This window comes from Hypanus sabinus, chromosome 3, assembly GCF_030144855.1.
Source record: "Hypanus sabinus isolate sHypSab1 chromosome 3, sHypSab1.hap1, whole genome shotgun sequence".
Taxonomy (NCBI): domain Eukaryota; kingdom Metazoa; phylum Chordata; class Chondrichthyes; order Myliobatiformes; family Dasyatidae; genus Hypanus; species Hypanus sabinus.
In genome coordinates this window covers 15,969,423-15,984,279 of record NC_082708.1, presented here as the reverse complement: position 1 = coordinate 15,984,279, position 14,857 = coordinate 15,969,423, and the positions used below count along the sequence as shown (strand labels likewise).

At 42.5% G+C, this 14,857-nt stretch overlaps 1 protein-coding gene across 1 annotated transcript in view; it reads left to right on the top strand.

Annotated features, from left to right (window-relative positions):
• Positions 1 to 14,857, top strand: part of LOC132391062 (arylsulfatase D-like) — a 111,238-nt gene that overhangs the window by 78,218 nt on the left and 18,163 nt on the right. Inside the window, exons 6-8 of the mRNA XM_059963754.1 lie at positions 1,303 to 1,726; positions 9,125 to 9,261; positions 12,137 to 12,274. Of these exons, the coding sequence (XP_059819737.1) occupies positions 1,303 to 1,726; positions 9,125 to 9,261; positions 12,137 to 12,274 (699 nt within the window). The remainder of the gene's footprint in view (positions 1 to 1,302; positions 1,727 to 9,124; positions 9,262 to 12,136; positions 12,275 to 14,857) is intronic.

Below are 14,857 nucleotides of genomic sequence, written 5' to 3'. Positions count from 1 at the left end.
AAAATTGCAGAGTGAATTTAGTGATGATGGATGTTCACAGGGTAAATGCAAGCAGGCTTTTATCCCCACTTAGGTTTGTTGTGACTAGAAGGTCATAGGTTAACAGTGAAAGGTGACATGGTTAGGCGGAAATGAGGGAAACCTTTTCACTCTGCGAGTGTAGAGCGAGCTGCCGGAGAGGTGGTGGATGCAGGTTTGATTTCAACAATTATGAGATGTACGTGGGCGGAAGGGATATGGAGGGCTATGGTTCGTGTGTGTGTTGATGGAAGTCGGCAGAATAGTAGTTTATCATGAAATAGATGGGCCAAAGGTCTTGCTTCTCTGTAACTCTACTGGAATTTAAATGCCCCTATCTGAAGTAGTGGGATTTGAGTCAAGGGCCCAGGCTTCTGAATGCTGTTAAGATGTTGGAAGCTGGCCAATTAAAGGAATAAATAATGAAACCTTTGAAGAAAAAGGAAGCTATTCTTGGCTATTACTATAATGTCCATACTGGAAACGTTATAAAAGTACAGCTGAATGAAAGATAAAATTACCAACTTGGGGGTGGGGGGTGGGGAGAGGGAGGGAAAAAAGCAGAGAAACAGCATTGGGACAGATTACATTGGTTCAGGGAACTATCATCAGGGTTACCTTCAATTTGAAATGACATAATTGAGCTCTCTGATGTAAAGCTGATAGCCAGATATTAAGTGCATCAACAGCCCCTCTCCTCAGTCAGCCACTGACCCACCACTAGGCTCAGTGTCTAGACACAGGATGGCTGGTCAGACATAGCTATATTGTATCCTGCTTTGTGCCTCAGGAGTGTGGGTTTCTGGGCCTTTCTGAATCACAGAAGAACCAGCTATCAGCCAGCCAATATGGCCCGTTGGTTATGGTTCCATTTAGTGGGTCAAAATCATGTTTTCCCTAATGCAGTGCTTTCTGATTGATACTATAAACTAATCGTGCCCTTTATATCCCTCTCCCTGGGGAAGGGAATTTGAGGTGAAGATCAGAGAACATAGAATACCACAGAACAGTACAGGCCCGTCAGCCCACAATGTGCTGACATTTTAATCTACTCTAACATCAGTCTTACCCTACATGGCCCTCCATTTTTCTGTCATCCTTGTTCCTAAGAGTTTCATAAATGTCCTTAATGTGTCTGCCCCTACTGCTACCCTGGCAGGGCATTGTACACACCCATCACTCTATGCCAAAGTAAAAACACGCCTCTGACTTCCAAGGTGTGTAGGATTACATTGGAAAAGTTTACCTTGAAAGATTAATTCAGAAACTTTTCTTTTTCAACAGGCAAATGGCACCTGGGTGTAAACTGTGAAACCAGGAATGATAACTGTCACCACCCACTCAGTCATGGCTTTGATTACTTTTATGGCATGCCATTCACCAATGTCTATGATTGCAAGCCGGGAAGTCAAAGCGTCATTTTAGCGGATGTACAAACCGTTGTCTATCTGATCACTGAAGTGGTCTTTGCGGGGTTTTTCACCCTGCTGGCTGTAAGATGGACTGGCTATATATGCATTGGTTGGAAGTGGATCATATGGCCTGTGGTGTTTTATTCCCTGCTCTTTGGGTCTTGGTACAGCGTGTTTGGATTCCTGAGACTCTGGAACTGCTTGGTCATGAGGAACCACCAAGTCGTCCAACAGCCATCAAATCTGGAAACCCTCTCGTCAAGAATGACCGAGGAAGCTCTGACATTCATTGAAAGGTAGAACAAACTTAAAAACTGGAGAAGTAAGAATATTGGGTAAAGCTGCCTCACCACTGTAGGTTCAATCCTGATCTTCGGTGCTGTGGGTAGAGTTTGCACATCATGCTAGCCACCACTTGGTGCTGCATAGAACATAGAACAGTATAGCACATGAACAAGCCATTCAGCCCACAATGTTGTGCTGAACTAATAAAATTAGTAACTAACTGGCTAACCAGACTAATCTTTTCTACCTACACGATGTCCATATCTTCCCATTTCCCTGACATTCATATACCTATCTAAACATTTCCTAATAGTTTGGAATAACTTCCTTGACATTCTTTGGCATTTAACCCTTGGAGAACGATGTTGTCTGCCTACTCTATCTATGTCTCTCATAATCTTAGAAAAACCTCTATCAGATCTCCCCTCAGCTTCTGCCACCCCAGAGGAAACGACACAAGTTTGTTCAACCTCTCATTTATAGCACGTGCTCTCTAATCCAGGCAGCATCTTCCCCAAAGCATCAACATCCTTTATATAATGGGGTGGCTTGAAATGTCTGCTATACTCCACATTCGGTCTAATTTGAGTTTTATAAAGCCATAGCATAACCTCCTGACTTTTGGACTCAATGCCTCAAATAATAAAGGCAAGCATACCATAAACCTTCTTAACCAACTCATCAACTCATGTAGCCACTTCCAGGAAGCTATGAACTTTGACTCCAGTTTCTTTCCCAATCCCTAAGACAAAGTGGCAAAGGACTTCAAGGATGTTATCCCTTGGGGTGTAGGGGGAATGAGTAGAGATTTGACAGAGGCAGACATAATTATGGGGGGTACAGATAAGATGAATAGAAGTAGGGTTTTTCTAGAGGTTGGGTGAGACTAGAACTAGAGGTCATAGGTTAAGGGTGAAAGGTGAAATATTTAAAGGGAACCTGAGGGGGGCCAACTTCACTCAGAAAGTGGTGCAAATGTGGAACGAGCTGCGAGCGCAATTGATGGATGCAAGTTTGATTAAAATATACAGGCGTCCCGCACTTTACAAATGTTCATTTTACGCCACTTTGCTTCTACAAAAAACCTACATTAGTAACCTGTTTTCGTATTACAAAGAGGATTTTTGCTTTTACGAAAATTTTTCCCAAATAAATTAATGGATTTTTGCTGTACGCCATTTTGGCTTAAGAAAAGTTTCATAGGAATGTTTTACCTTTGTAAAGTGGGGGAGACACCTGTATACATTATAAAAAATGAAGATAAATACATGGATGGGAGGCTATGATCCAAGTCCAGTTCGATGGGACGGAATAGAGTAACTATTTGGCACACGAGTGAATCTGCAGATGCTGGAAATAAATAAAAACACAAAATGCTGGCAGAACTCAGCTGGCCAGACAGCATCTATGGGAGGAGGTAGTGATGACGTTTCGGCCCAAAACATTGTCACTACCTCCTCCCACAGATGCTGTCTGGCCAGCTGAGTTCTGCCAGCATTTTGTCTTTTTAACTATTTGGCACAGACTAGATGGGCTGAAAGGCCTATTTCCGTACTCTGGCAAAATGTGGCACTATGACACTATAATCTCTAACCTCTGGGAATTTGATAATAATTTCAAAGAAAATAAGTTTTAGGGCCACAGGGGAATGGGACTGATGGGATTGCTGCCCTGAAAGGATATCCATTCAAGGTGAGTGGAGGAACCTTTAGGAAAGATGTCAGAAGTAGGTTTATCTACAAAAAGAGATAGGTTCTTGGAATGTGCTGCCAGTGGTGGCAGTAGAGGCAGAATCAATAGGATCATTGACGGAGATGGCAGAGGAACTGAATGCGTATTTTGCATCAGTCTTCACAGCGGAAGACATCTGCAGTACACCAGACATTCAAGAGTGTCAGGGAAGTGAAGTACGTGCTGTGAAAATTACGACTGAGAAGGTGCTCAGGAAGCTTAAATCTCCTGGACTAGAGATGTAGAGAAATTACTTTAGTCAGAGGGTGGTAGATCTGTGGAATTTGTTGGCACGAGCGGCTGTGGAGGCCAAGTCACTGAGTGCATTTAATGCAGAGATAGATAGGTTCTTGATTAGCTTGGCATCAAAGGGTATGGGGAGAAGGCAGAGGAGTGGGGATGACTGGAAGAATTGGATCAGCCCATGATTGGATGGTGCAGAAGACTCGATGGGCCTGAGATTCATTTTCTTGCGAGCATACTCAACAAATCCATAATAGAATAAAGACCATAATGGAATCATTGAAAGTCCATTTGCCTTTTGTTCACCCAGTGTGCAAAAGACAACAAACTGTGCAAATACAAAAAGAAAGAAATACTAATAATAAACAAATACCTTGAACATGAGATGAAGAGTGCTTAAAAGTGAGTCCAAAGGTCATAGGAAAATTTCTGTGATGGAGCAAGTGAAGTTGGGTGAAATTACCCCTTTAGTTCAAAGCCTAATGGCTGAGGGGTAATAATTATTCCTGAACCTGGTAGTGGGAGTCCTGAGGCTCCTGTACCACCTTCCTGATGGTCACAGTGAGAAGAGAGTATGACCTGGGTGATGGGGATCCCTGATAATCGATGCTGCTTTCTTGTGAAAACGCTCATTGGAAAGAGTTTTACCTGTGATGCAGTGAGCCATATCCATTACTTCTTGTAGGATTTTTCCGTTCAAGAGCATTGATGTTTCTATTCCAGGCTGTGATGCAGCCAGTCAGTATACTCTCTGCCACACATCTATAGAAGTTCGTCAAAGTTTTAAATGTCATGGTGAATCATTACAAACTCCTAAGGAAGTAGAGGCTTTGCTGTGCCTCTTTGTAATTGCACTTGCATGTTGGGCCCAGGACGCATCCTCTGAAATGATTACATCAAGGAATTTAAAGTTGTTGATCCTCTCCACCTCTGAGGCCCAGCTCATCAACATCTGATTTCACGCTTCTTAAGTCAATAATCAGCTTCTTGGTCTTGCTCATTGAGTAAGAGGTTGTTGTTGCACCACTCAGCCAAATTTTTAGTCTCCCTCCTATATGCTGATTTATCCATAAGACCATAAGACAGAGGAGCAGAATTAGGCCATTTGGTCTATCGAGTATGCTTCGTCATTCAATCATGGCTGATCCTCTTTTTTCTCCTCCTCGACCCCATTTTCTGGCCCTCCTGTAACGTTTGACGCCATGTCCAATCAAGAACCTTAAATATCTGCCTTAAATACACCCAGTGACCCGGCCTCCACAGCTGCATGTGGCAACAAATTCCACAAATTCACCACTCTCTGACTAGAGAAATTTCTCTGTATCTCTATCCTGAGGCTGTGCTCTCTTGTCCTAGACTCTCTCACCTTGGGAAACTTTATTTCCACATCTACTCTGTCTAGGCCTTTCAACATTCAAAAGGTTTCAATGAAATCCCCCCTCACATCCTTCTGAATTCCAGCAAGTACAGATCCAGAGCTATCAAATGTTCCTCATATGATAACCCTTTCATTCCTGGAATCATCCTTGTGAACCACCTGTAGATCCTCTACAATGCCAGCACATCTATTCTAAGATGAGGAGCCCAAAACTGTAAACAATGCTCGAGGTGAGGCCTCACTAGGGCCTTATAAAGCCTCAGCATCATATCCCTGCTCTTGTATTCTAGACCTCTTGAAATGAATGTTAACATTGCATTTGCCTTCCTCACCACCAACTCAACCTGCAAGTTAACCTTCAGGGTGTTCTGCACAAGGACACCAAAGTCCCTCTGCATCTCAGATTTTTGGATTTTCTCCCCGTTGAGAAAATAGTCCACATATTTATTTCTACTACCAAAGTGCATGACCCTGCATTTTCCAATATTCTATTTCATTTGCCACTTTCTTGCCCATTCTCCTAATCTGTCGAAGTCCTTCTGCATCCTACCTGTTCCGTCAACTCTACCTGCCCCTCCACCAATCTTCGTATCATCTGCAAACCTGGCAACAAAGCCACCTATTCCATCATCTAGATCATTTATATACAACATAAATATAAATGGTCCCCTCATCACCCCCTGCGGAACACCACCAGTCACTGGCAGCCAACCAGACAAGAATCCTTTTAATCCAACTTGCTGCCTTCTTCCAATCAGCCAATGCTCTAACCATGTTAGTAACTTTCCTGCAATACCATGGGCTCTCAACTTGGTATGCAGCCTCATTTGTGGCACCTTGTCAAATGCCTTCTGGAATTCCAAATATACAACATCCACTGTATCCCCTTTATCTATCCTACTTGTAATCTCCTCAAAGTACTCTAACAGGTACATCAGGCAGGATTTTCCCTGAAGGAAACTAGGCTGACTTTGTTCTATCTTGTCCTGTGTCACCAAGTACTCCATCACCTCATCCTTAACAATTGACTCCAACATCTTCCTAACCACTGAATGTGATTTGCACCATCGAGATATAAAATTAGTCAGTTTTATCACAAATACTAACTCCGTAGTATCCAAGACGTCTTCAAGGAACAGTGCCTTGGGAAGGCAGCACCCATGATTAAGGACCCCCACCACCCAGGACATGCCTCCTTCTCATTGTTACCAGCAGGAATGAGGTACAAATGCCTGAACGCACATATTCAGATTCAGGAACAGCTTCTTCCTTCTGCCATCTGATTTCTGAATGGACATTAAACTCATCAACACCAACTCGCTACATTAAAAAAATTTATTTCTGTTTTTGTACCATTTATTTTACCGTAATTATTTTATAAATACTTACAGAATGTCTCTCTGGTGCTTCTCCGCTCTCTTCCTCATACCTTCCCATTTTTCCAGCCATGATTCCCCTTCCCACTCTCAGTCCACAATAGAGACCTATATCAGAATTGTGTTTCTCATTACTCACAAATATTTATTATAACTAAGGTAGCTAATACTTTTGCACAGTCCTGTATATCTGGATCTGGCAGGAACAAAGGATTTGTGGAATGGAGAGAGCAGAGTGCCACGTGAAGAGGTCCGGAACTGGTGGCAGAGGAGTGCCTGGGGTGGGAGTGGCATGGTGCAGATACACCCAGCCTTGTTACACTAGAGAAGGTCATTTAATTCCAAACAATTACTTTATTGATCATTACCAAATGTCTGTCTGATGCTTCCTGTTCCCTCCTCTCTCCCTTTCCCTTTTCTCAGCCATGATTCCCCTCTCCCTACCCCCTTCCATTGTCAATCCAAGATAGAGACCCATATCAGAATCAGGTTTATCATCATTCACATATATCATGACATTTATTATTTTTGTCGCAGCAATACAATGCAATACATAAAATTACTTAAGTACTGTGCAAAAGGCACATATACGTGTGTGTGTGTATTTATATACACACACACACACACGCACACAAGACTCTTGCACAGTGCTGTATATTTATTAATTATTATTGTTTGGAATGTAATATTATGTATTACACTGCACTGCTCCTGCTGCAAAAACATTGTGACATGTGAGTGTTGATAAACTTGGGTCACTATATATATAGATGTGCCTTAGAGTTTTGCACAGAACAGTAGATGCAACATGATCTCCTTCTTCAATAGTGTCTTTCAGTGAAGTACAAACCTGGCCCCTATGATCTCTTTGTATCTTAATGTTCCTAGGGGGTCTACCATTAACTATATATTTTTGTCTTTCATTTGACCTCCCAGAGTGCAATACTACACACTTGCTGAATTAAACTCTATCAGCCACTTCTCTGCCCATATCTATAACTGATCTATACTCTGTGGCCATTATATTAGGTACACCTGTACACCTACTCGTTAATGTACATACCTCATCAGCCAATCATGTGGCAGCAACTCAATGCATAAAGACATGCAGACATGGTCAAGAGGTTCAGCTGTTGTTCAGATGAAACATCAGAATGGAGAAGAAATGTGATCTAAGTGACTTTGACCATGAAATGATTGTTGATGCCAGATGGGGTGGTTTGAGTATCTCAGAAATTGCTTGTATTCTGGGATTTTCATGCACAGCAGTCTCTAGAATTACAGAGAATGGTGTGAAAAACAAACAAAAATCCAGTGAGCAGCAGTTCTGTGGGTGAAAATGCCTTGTTTAATGAGAGAGGTCAGAGGAGAATGGCGAGACTGGTTCAAGAGATTGTAACTCAAATAACCACAGGATACTTTTACAAACTTTTTAATTTTTTTCTTACAAACTTGCTCTTCACTCCACGTTGACAAGTACAGTACAGTGCAAAAGTCTTAGGTATGTACAGTATATATAGTTAGGGTGCCTAAGTCCATCTGAATGAGGATGGATTTGAAATAAATTAATAATGGAAAGGAAATAATTATGCACAGGAAATCGGAACCTCTAGATCCTACCACATTTTACCTCTAGTCATCTCTCCCCACTGATCTTCCTTGTGACACTTAGTACTGCAAGCGGAGCAAATGTCACACCTGTCGCTACACTTCTTCCTTCTCCACCACTCAGGGCCCCAAAGACCTCTTCTAGGTGAGGTGACATTGGGCTCATCTAATGTATCTGGTCCTCCTGAGCAGCCTCCTTGTCATTGGTGAGACCCAATATAGAATGAGGAACCGCTTTGTTGATCACCTTCGCTCTGTCTGTCGCAAAAGGCAGGATTTTCATGTGGCACCCATTTCAATTTGACTTCTTGTTCCTCTTCTGCCAAGATGAGTCCATCCTCAGGTTGGAGGAGCAGCACCTTGTATTCAGTCTGGGTAGCCTCCAACTTGATGGTATGAGCATCAATTTCTCTAACTTCTGGTAATTTCTTACTTCTTCCCTCGTTCTCTCATTTTTTCCCCTTCCCATTCTGGTTCCCCTCTTACCTCTTCTCTTCTTGACCTGACCATCACCATCCTTTGGTTCCCAGCTCATTCCCTTTATTCCTAGGTCCCACTCTCCTCCCCTTCTTCATCAGCCCTTTACCTCTTCCAGTCATCACCTCCAGCTTTTTAATTCATCCACCCCATCTCCCCCATTCAGTCATCTTCCTCCTCACCTGGTCTCAACTATCACCTACCAGCTTGTTCTCCTCCTTTACCCTCTCCCTCTTATTCTGGCCTCTTCCCCCCTTTCTTTCCAGTCCCAATGAAGAGCCTCAGCCAAAAACATGTTCATTCTCCTCTGTGGATGCTGCCTGATTTGCTGAGTTTCTCCAGATGTGCGTATGCGCGTGTTGTCATAAGTACCATGGATGCAGGTGGGAAAAAATTGAAATTGCAAATGGGGCAGCAAATAATCTCTGTAGCTGGTGAACATGCTAAACAGGTACTGTAGTTGTGTATCTGAGGAAGGAGGCAGAAGTGGATTGTTTGATTGGGTGGGCTCATTATATTCCAGGATAGTCCAACTATTCCTTCTGTATTGAGATTGACGCAAGCTATTCTAACACGGTCAATTTTTCATATTTTAGAAACCAGAAGAAACCATTTCTACTTCTCCTATCGCTACTACATGTTCATTCTCCCTTCTTTACCACCGAGCCATTCATTGGGAAAAGTAATCACGGTTCTTACGGAGATAATGTGGAGGAGATGGATTGGCATGTGGGTAAGCTCTCCCAAAAATAATGAGAAAGAGGTTCAGCAGGTAGTGAAGTCAAGTTTATGGTCGAATGCACAAGTACAATGGAAAACTTACTTGCACCAGCATCACAGGCAGAGCATCAGAGACACAATGCTCACAAAGATAACATAAACATAATGTATGCAAAATTATACATGAAAGTACAGAATTACAACCAAAAACGAAGTCCTTTGTAGAGCAAGTAATCAAAGTCATAGAACACTGCAGCACAGAAACAAGCCCCTCAGCCTAACTAGTCCATGCCAAACTATTATTTTGCCTAATCCCATTGATCTGCACCTCCATACCCTTCCCATCCATGTACGTATCAAATTTCTCTTAGTTGTTGAAATCGAACTCACATACACCACTTCCAGTTACAGCTCGTTCCACATTCTCACCAAGCTCTGAATGAAGAGGTTCCCCCTCATGTCCCCCTTAGACATTTTGCCTTCCAGCCACTGCACATGACCTCCAGTTGTAGTCTCACCCAATCTCAGTGAAAAGAGCTTGTTTGCATTTACCCCCTTAATTTTGTATACCTAGTGGTCATAGTCTCACTATACTGAGGTATTGATAAGGGTTGTGCCAATTGGTTCCAGAACTGAATGCTTAAAGGGAAGTAGCTGTTCCTGTATTTGCTGGTGTAGGACTTCAGGTTTCTGTACCTCTTACGCAATGATAACTGCGAGAAGGTAGCATGGCCTGGATCGTGGGCACTTTCGATGATGCATGTTGCCTTTTTGAGGCAGCAGCTCATAGATTCTTCTTATGGTGAGGGGAGGGGAAGACAGTTTTGGATATCTTTGTGATATACCAGATGGAGTCCACCACTCATTGCAACTTTATACGCTCCTGTACATCTGAATTGTGGAATTTCAGTAGCAGAATTAACAGGTTCCTGTACCAATATTCAGAGGCTCTGACTATTGATATGGTGACTAAAATCCACATCCATCAGAGTAACTGGGAACTAAGTTCAAGTTAATAAATAAAACTGAAATAAAAGGCTGGTATCAGTCATTGTAACCATAGAATTGAAAGGTGGTTGTGAAAAACCAATTTGATTCATTAATCCTCTTCAGATCTGGCCAATACTTGATTCCATAGGTAATGTGGTTGCCAACTGAAACTGCCCAGCAACTAAAAATATATTTGGGATGAGCGATAAAGTAATGGTTCAATCACACAAGATGGATCATCTCAGGACCTTCATACTAATGATTATAGAAGACCATTCACCCCTAAGCCCATCACCCCTATTGGGGCATAAGCTGTTGACGGTAGCTTGCCAGTGTTCTCTATCCTGGGTCAGTCTTTCATGTTATTTCTAGGTGTAGCTCATCTTCTTGGTATATCCTTTCTCTCCCAGGTGTTTGGAGCTTCTGTTGGTGTTTGTAGAACTGTTCCTTTTACCAGATGGGGTTGCTAGCCCCATGCCCAACCCTCCTTTTTTCATAGCTGGGCTTGGGACTCTCCATGGTGAATTAGAGAAGACACAGTCATGCATTTAATTTCATGATCTTCAGACTTTCTCTAAACAATGATATTTTCTCATCACCAGGACTCATTTTTTTTGCAGAACTACATAAGTTTATTCATTCACAAAACACACAAAATACCAACATTTGAACAAAGACTGTTCAAATTAAAATCAAGTTACTACTATCTACAAAATACTCAGTTCGCTGAAGGGAATACTGTTCTCAGTAATCCCCAACTTCACCCATGGTGACCGTATGTTCCCACTCTAAGGACACTTGGGCACAAACATAACTCCAGAGGAGGGAGTCTGCTTGGGCAGAGCCCTCAACTGCCCATTGTCTGGACCCATGAGTGACCTTCTTGGCCAGACCCAGGAGCAAGCCCACCAGTAGATCCCCCCGAGCAATCCACACCTCTCAGTGCTGGGTGACCATATGTCAGGAGTGTGGGGCTAATCTGCACCAGAACTTGATGAACAGCCCCTTTAGATACACAAACAAGGACTGCAACCACTCAATTAGGACTCTCTTGGTTACGCATTGTTTAATTAAAATTAGTCTCATCTAAATTACTGGAAACATACGTTACCCCATCCTCCAGGAACCTTGTTGGAAATAATGAACCAAGCTTTTGTTCAAGTCATATCGTCAAAGAAAGCAACGTTCCTCCAGACCAAGGTGCACAGTGCAGTACATGTAACTCACACACAACGTAAGATAATATTACCACAAATGTATTAACAAATACTAAGGTGCACTTACATCACAAGTCTGGAGTTGTGGTGGTAGTTGGGCCAGGGGAAAGTTGCAGGAGTACAAGGATGAGTGGCATCGCGTGAATGATAGAGAAAGTCATGTTGGGTACTTCCATCCTCATTTGGACTTTGAAGTCACAGTTGGGGCTGGAACTACTTATAGGAATATATATACGCATACATATACAGTACTGTATTTCTTATTATGAATTATAATATATTCAGTTCAGTTTCAGTTTATTGTCATTTAGAAACCACAAATGCAATGCAGTTAAAAAAATGAGACAATGTTCTCATTTTACATATTTCACTGACCTGCTGCTGCAAAACTACAAATTTCACAACATGTCAGTGATAATAAACCTGACTCTGATTCTGAGCCGGGCTCCCAGCACCAACCTGTGAAAACCAGTGAAGCTTACAAAAGCAAGATTCCATCACAAGCCTGACTCCATCACATGGGAGGACCCTGAGTGAAAATCGTAGCAACGTGCCCAATCCCCAAATTTCACTTTGTACTTTGCACTTTGTAGCACAGAAAGACGCGGCAATCCAACTTCTAACCACAGAATCGTCCACAAATCTCTTCCACTCTTAATCTTCTTTTCATGTTGATTCCAGGTCAGATTGTAAATTCCATCAACAATTTTGGCCTTGCAAATAAAACTCTCATCTATTTTGCCTCGGATCATGGTGGTGGCAGAGACTCTGTTGGAATGAACGGAGAGCTTGATGGCGGTTGGAATGGAATATACAGAGGTAACTGCTTTATGAAACATGTTAGACCTGGTTGACTATTATTGTTTCTGAATTCAAACCTTGCATGTAATTATTCCACCAAATCATTTTCCATTTTGGAAAGTTTGTTTAGAATAGTCTTAGTTCCCTTACTCCTTACTGCTTGCCTCTACCTCCTAACCAAGATCCACAAACCAGACTGTCCGGGCGGGCATATTGTATCTGCCTGCTCTTGTCCCACTAAAGCTGTGTCCTTGTACCTCGATTCCATTCTATCCCCCTTGTTCAGTCCCTTCCCACCAACATACGTGATATTTTTCAAGCTCTTGATCTCCTCACTAATTTTCAATTCCCTGGCCCTGACCAACTCACTTTCACCATGGAAGACCAGTTCCTACACCATAAGACCATAAGATATAGGAACATAATTAGACTATATGACCCATCAAGTCTGCTCCACCATTTCATCAGGGCTGATCCAATTTTCCTGTCAGCCCCAATCTCCTGCCTTCTCCCCATATCCCTTCATGCCCTGACCAATCAAGAATCTATCAACACACAAGAGAAAATCTGCAGATGCTGGAACTCCAAGCAACACACACAAAATGCTGGAGGAACTCAGCAGACCAGGCAGCACCTATGGAAAAGAGTACAGTTGATGTTTTGGGCCAGAACTTCTGCCTTAAATATATGTAAGGACTTGGCCTCCACAGCTGCCTGTGGCAAAGAATTCCACAAACTTATCACTCTCGCTAAAGAAATTCATCCTCATCTCTGCTCTAAAAATGCCGCTCTATTCTGAGGCTGTGTCCTCCGATTGTAGACTCTCCCACCATAGGAAACTTCCTCGCCACATCCACTCTACCAAAGCCTTTCATGATTCAATAGGTTTCAATGAGGGCACCCCTTGTTCTTCTGAATTCTAGTGAATACAGGCCCAGAGCCATTAAATGTTCTTCATATGACAAGCCATTCAATCCTGAAATCATTTTCGTGAATCTCCTTTGAACCCTGTCCAGTTACAACACATCCTAAGATAACAGTAAGATAATGGGCCCAAACCTCTCACAATACTCCAAGGGAGGCCGCACCAGTTCTTTATAAAGTCTCAACATTACATCCTTGTTTTAATATTCTAGTCTTCTTGTCATGAATGCTAACATTGTATTTGCCTTCCTCACCACAGACTCAACCTGCAAATGAACCTATAGGGAATTATGGACAAGGACTCTCAAGTCCCTTTGCATCTCAGTTTTTTGTATTTTCTCCCCACTTCAAAAATAGTCAGCTCTTTCATTTCTTCTACAAAGTGCATGACCATACACCTCTTGACACTGCATTCCATCTGACATTTCCTTGTCCATTCTCCTAATCTGTCTAAGACTTTCTGTAGCCTCTCTATTTCCTCAAAACTACCTGCCCCTCCACCTATCTTAATATCAGCTACAAAATTTACAACAAATCCATCAATTCCATCATCCAAATCTTTGACATATGACTTAAAAGGAATTGGTCCCAACACAGACCCCTGTTGAACACCCTTAGTCACTGGCAGCCAACCAGAAAACGGCTCCCTCTATTCCCATTCCTGTAACACGGAGGTCAGACTTACAGTTTTCTTTCATCTGCCGCTCTTACCCGCCCCCCACCTGAAAAGTGGGGTAATATTTGCACTTTTTCAGTCTTCCAGAACCATTCCAGAATCTAGTGATTTTTGAACGATCATTATAAGGCCTCCACGATCTCTTCAGCTACCTCTCTCAGAACTCTGGGCCATACGCTATCTGGTCCAGGTGACGTAGCCACCTACAGACCATTCAGTTTCTCAAGAACCTTCTCTCTAGTAATGGCATCTTCAAACAATTCATGACCCCTGACACCTGGAACTTCCACTATACTGCAGGTGTTTTCCACAGTGAAGATTGTTGAAAAATACTTACTCAGTTTGTCCGCCATTTCGTTGTTCCCCCATTAGTACCTATCCAGCCTGGTTTTCCAGAGGTCTGATATCCAGTCTTGCCTCTCTTTTACACCTTATATATCTGAAGAAACCTTTAGTATCTTTTTTATATTATTGGCTAGCTTACTTGCATATTCGATCTTTACCTTCTTATACAGTTCTAACCGCCACTAAGCAGGCCTTAAAGCTTCATTCTGACGAAGGGTCTCAGCCTGAAACGTCGACAGCGCTTCTCCCTATAGATGCTGCCTGGCCTGCTGTGTTCCACCAGCATTTTGTGTGTGTTGTTTGAATTTCCAGCATCTGCAGATTTTCTCGTGTTGCTGTTCAGATAATAATATGTTCTCCTGTTCTTGCAACCAAAGTGGATAACCTCACATTTATCCACATTAAATTGCATCTGCCATGAATTTGCCCACTCACCTAACCTATCCAAGTCACCCTGCACCCTCTTAGCATCCTCCTCACAGCTAACACCGCCGCCCAGCTTCGTGTCATCTGCAAACTTGGAGATGCTGCATTTAATTCCCTCGCCTAAATCATTAATATATATTGTAAACAACTGGGGTCCCAGCACTGAGCCTTGAGGTACCCCACTAGTCACTGCCTGCCATTCTGAAAAGGTCCCATTTACTCCCACTCTT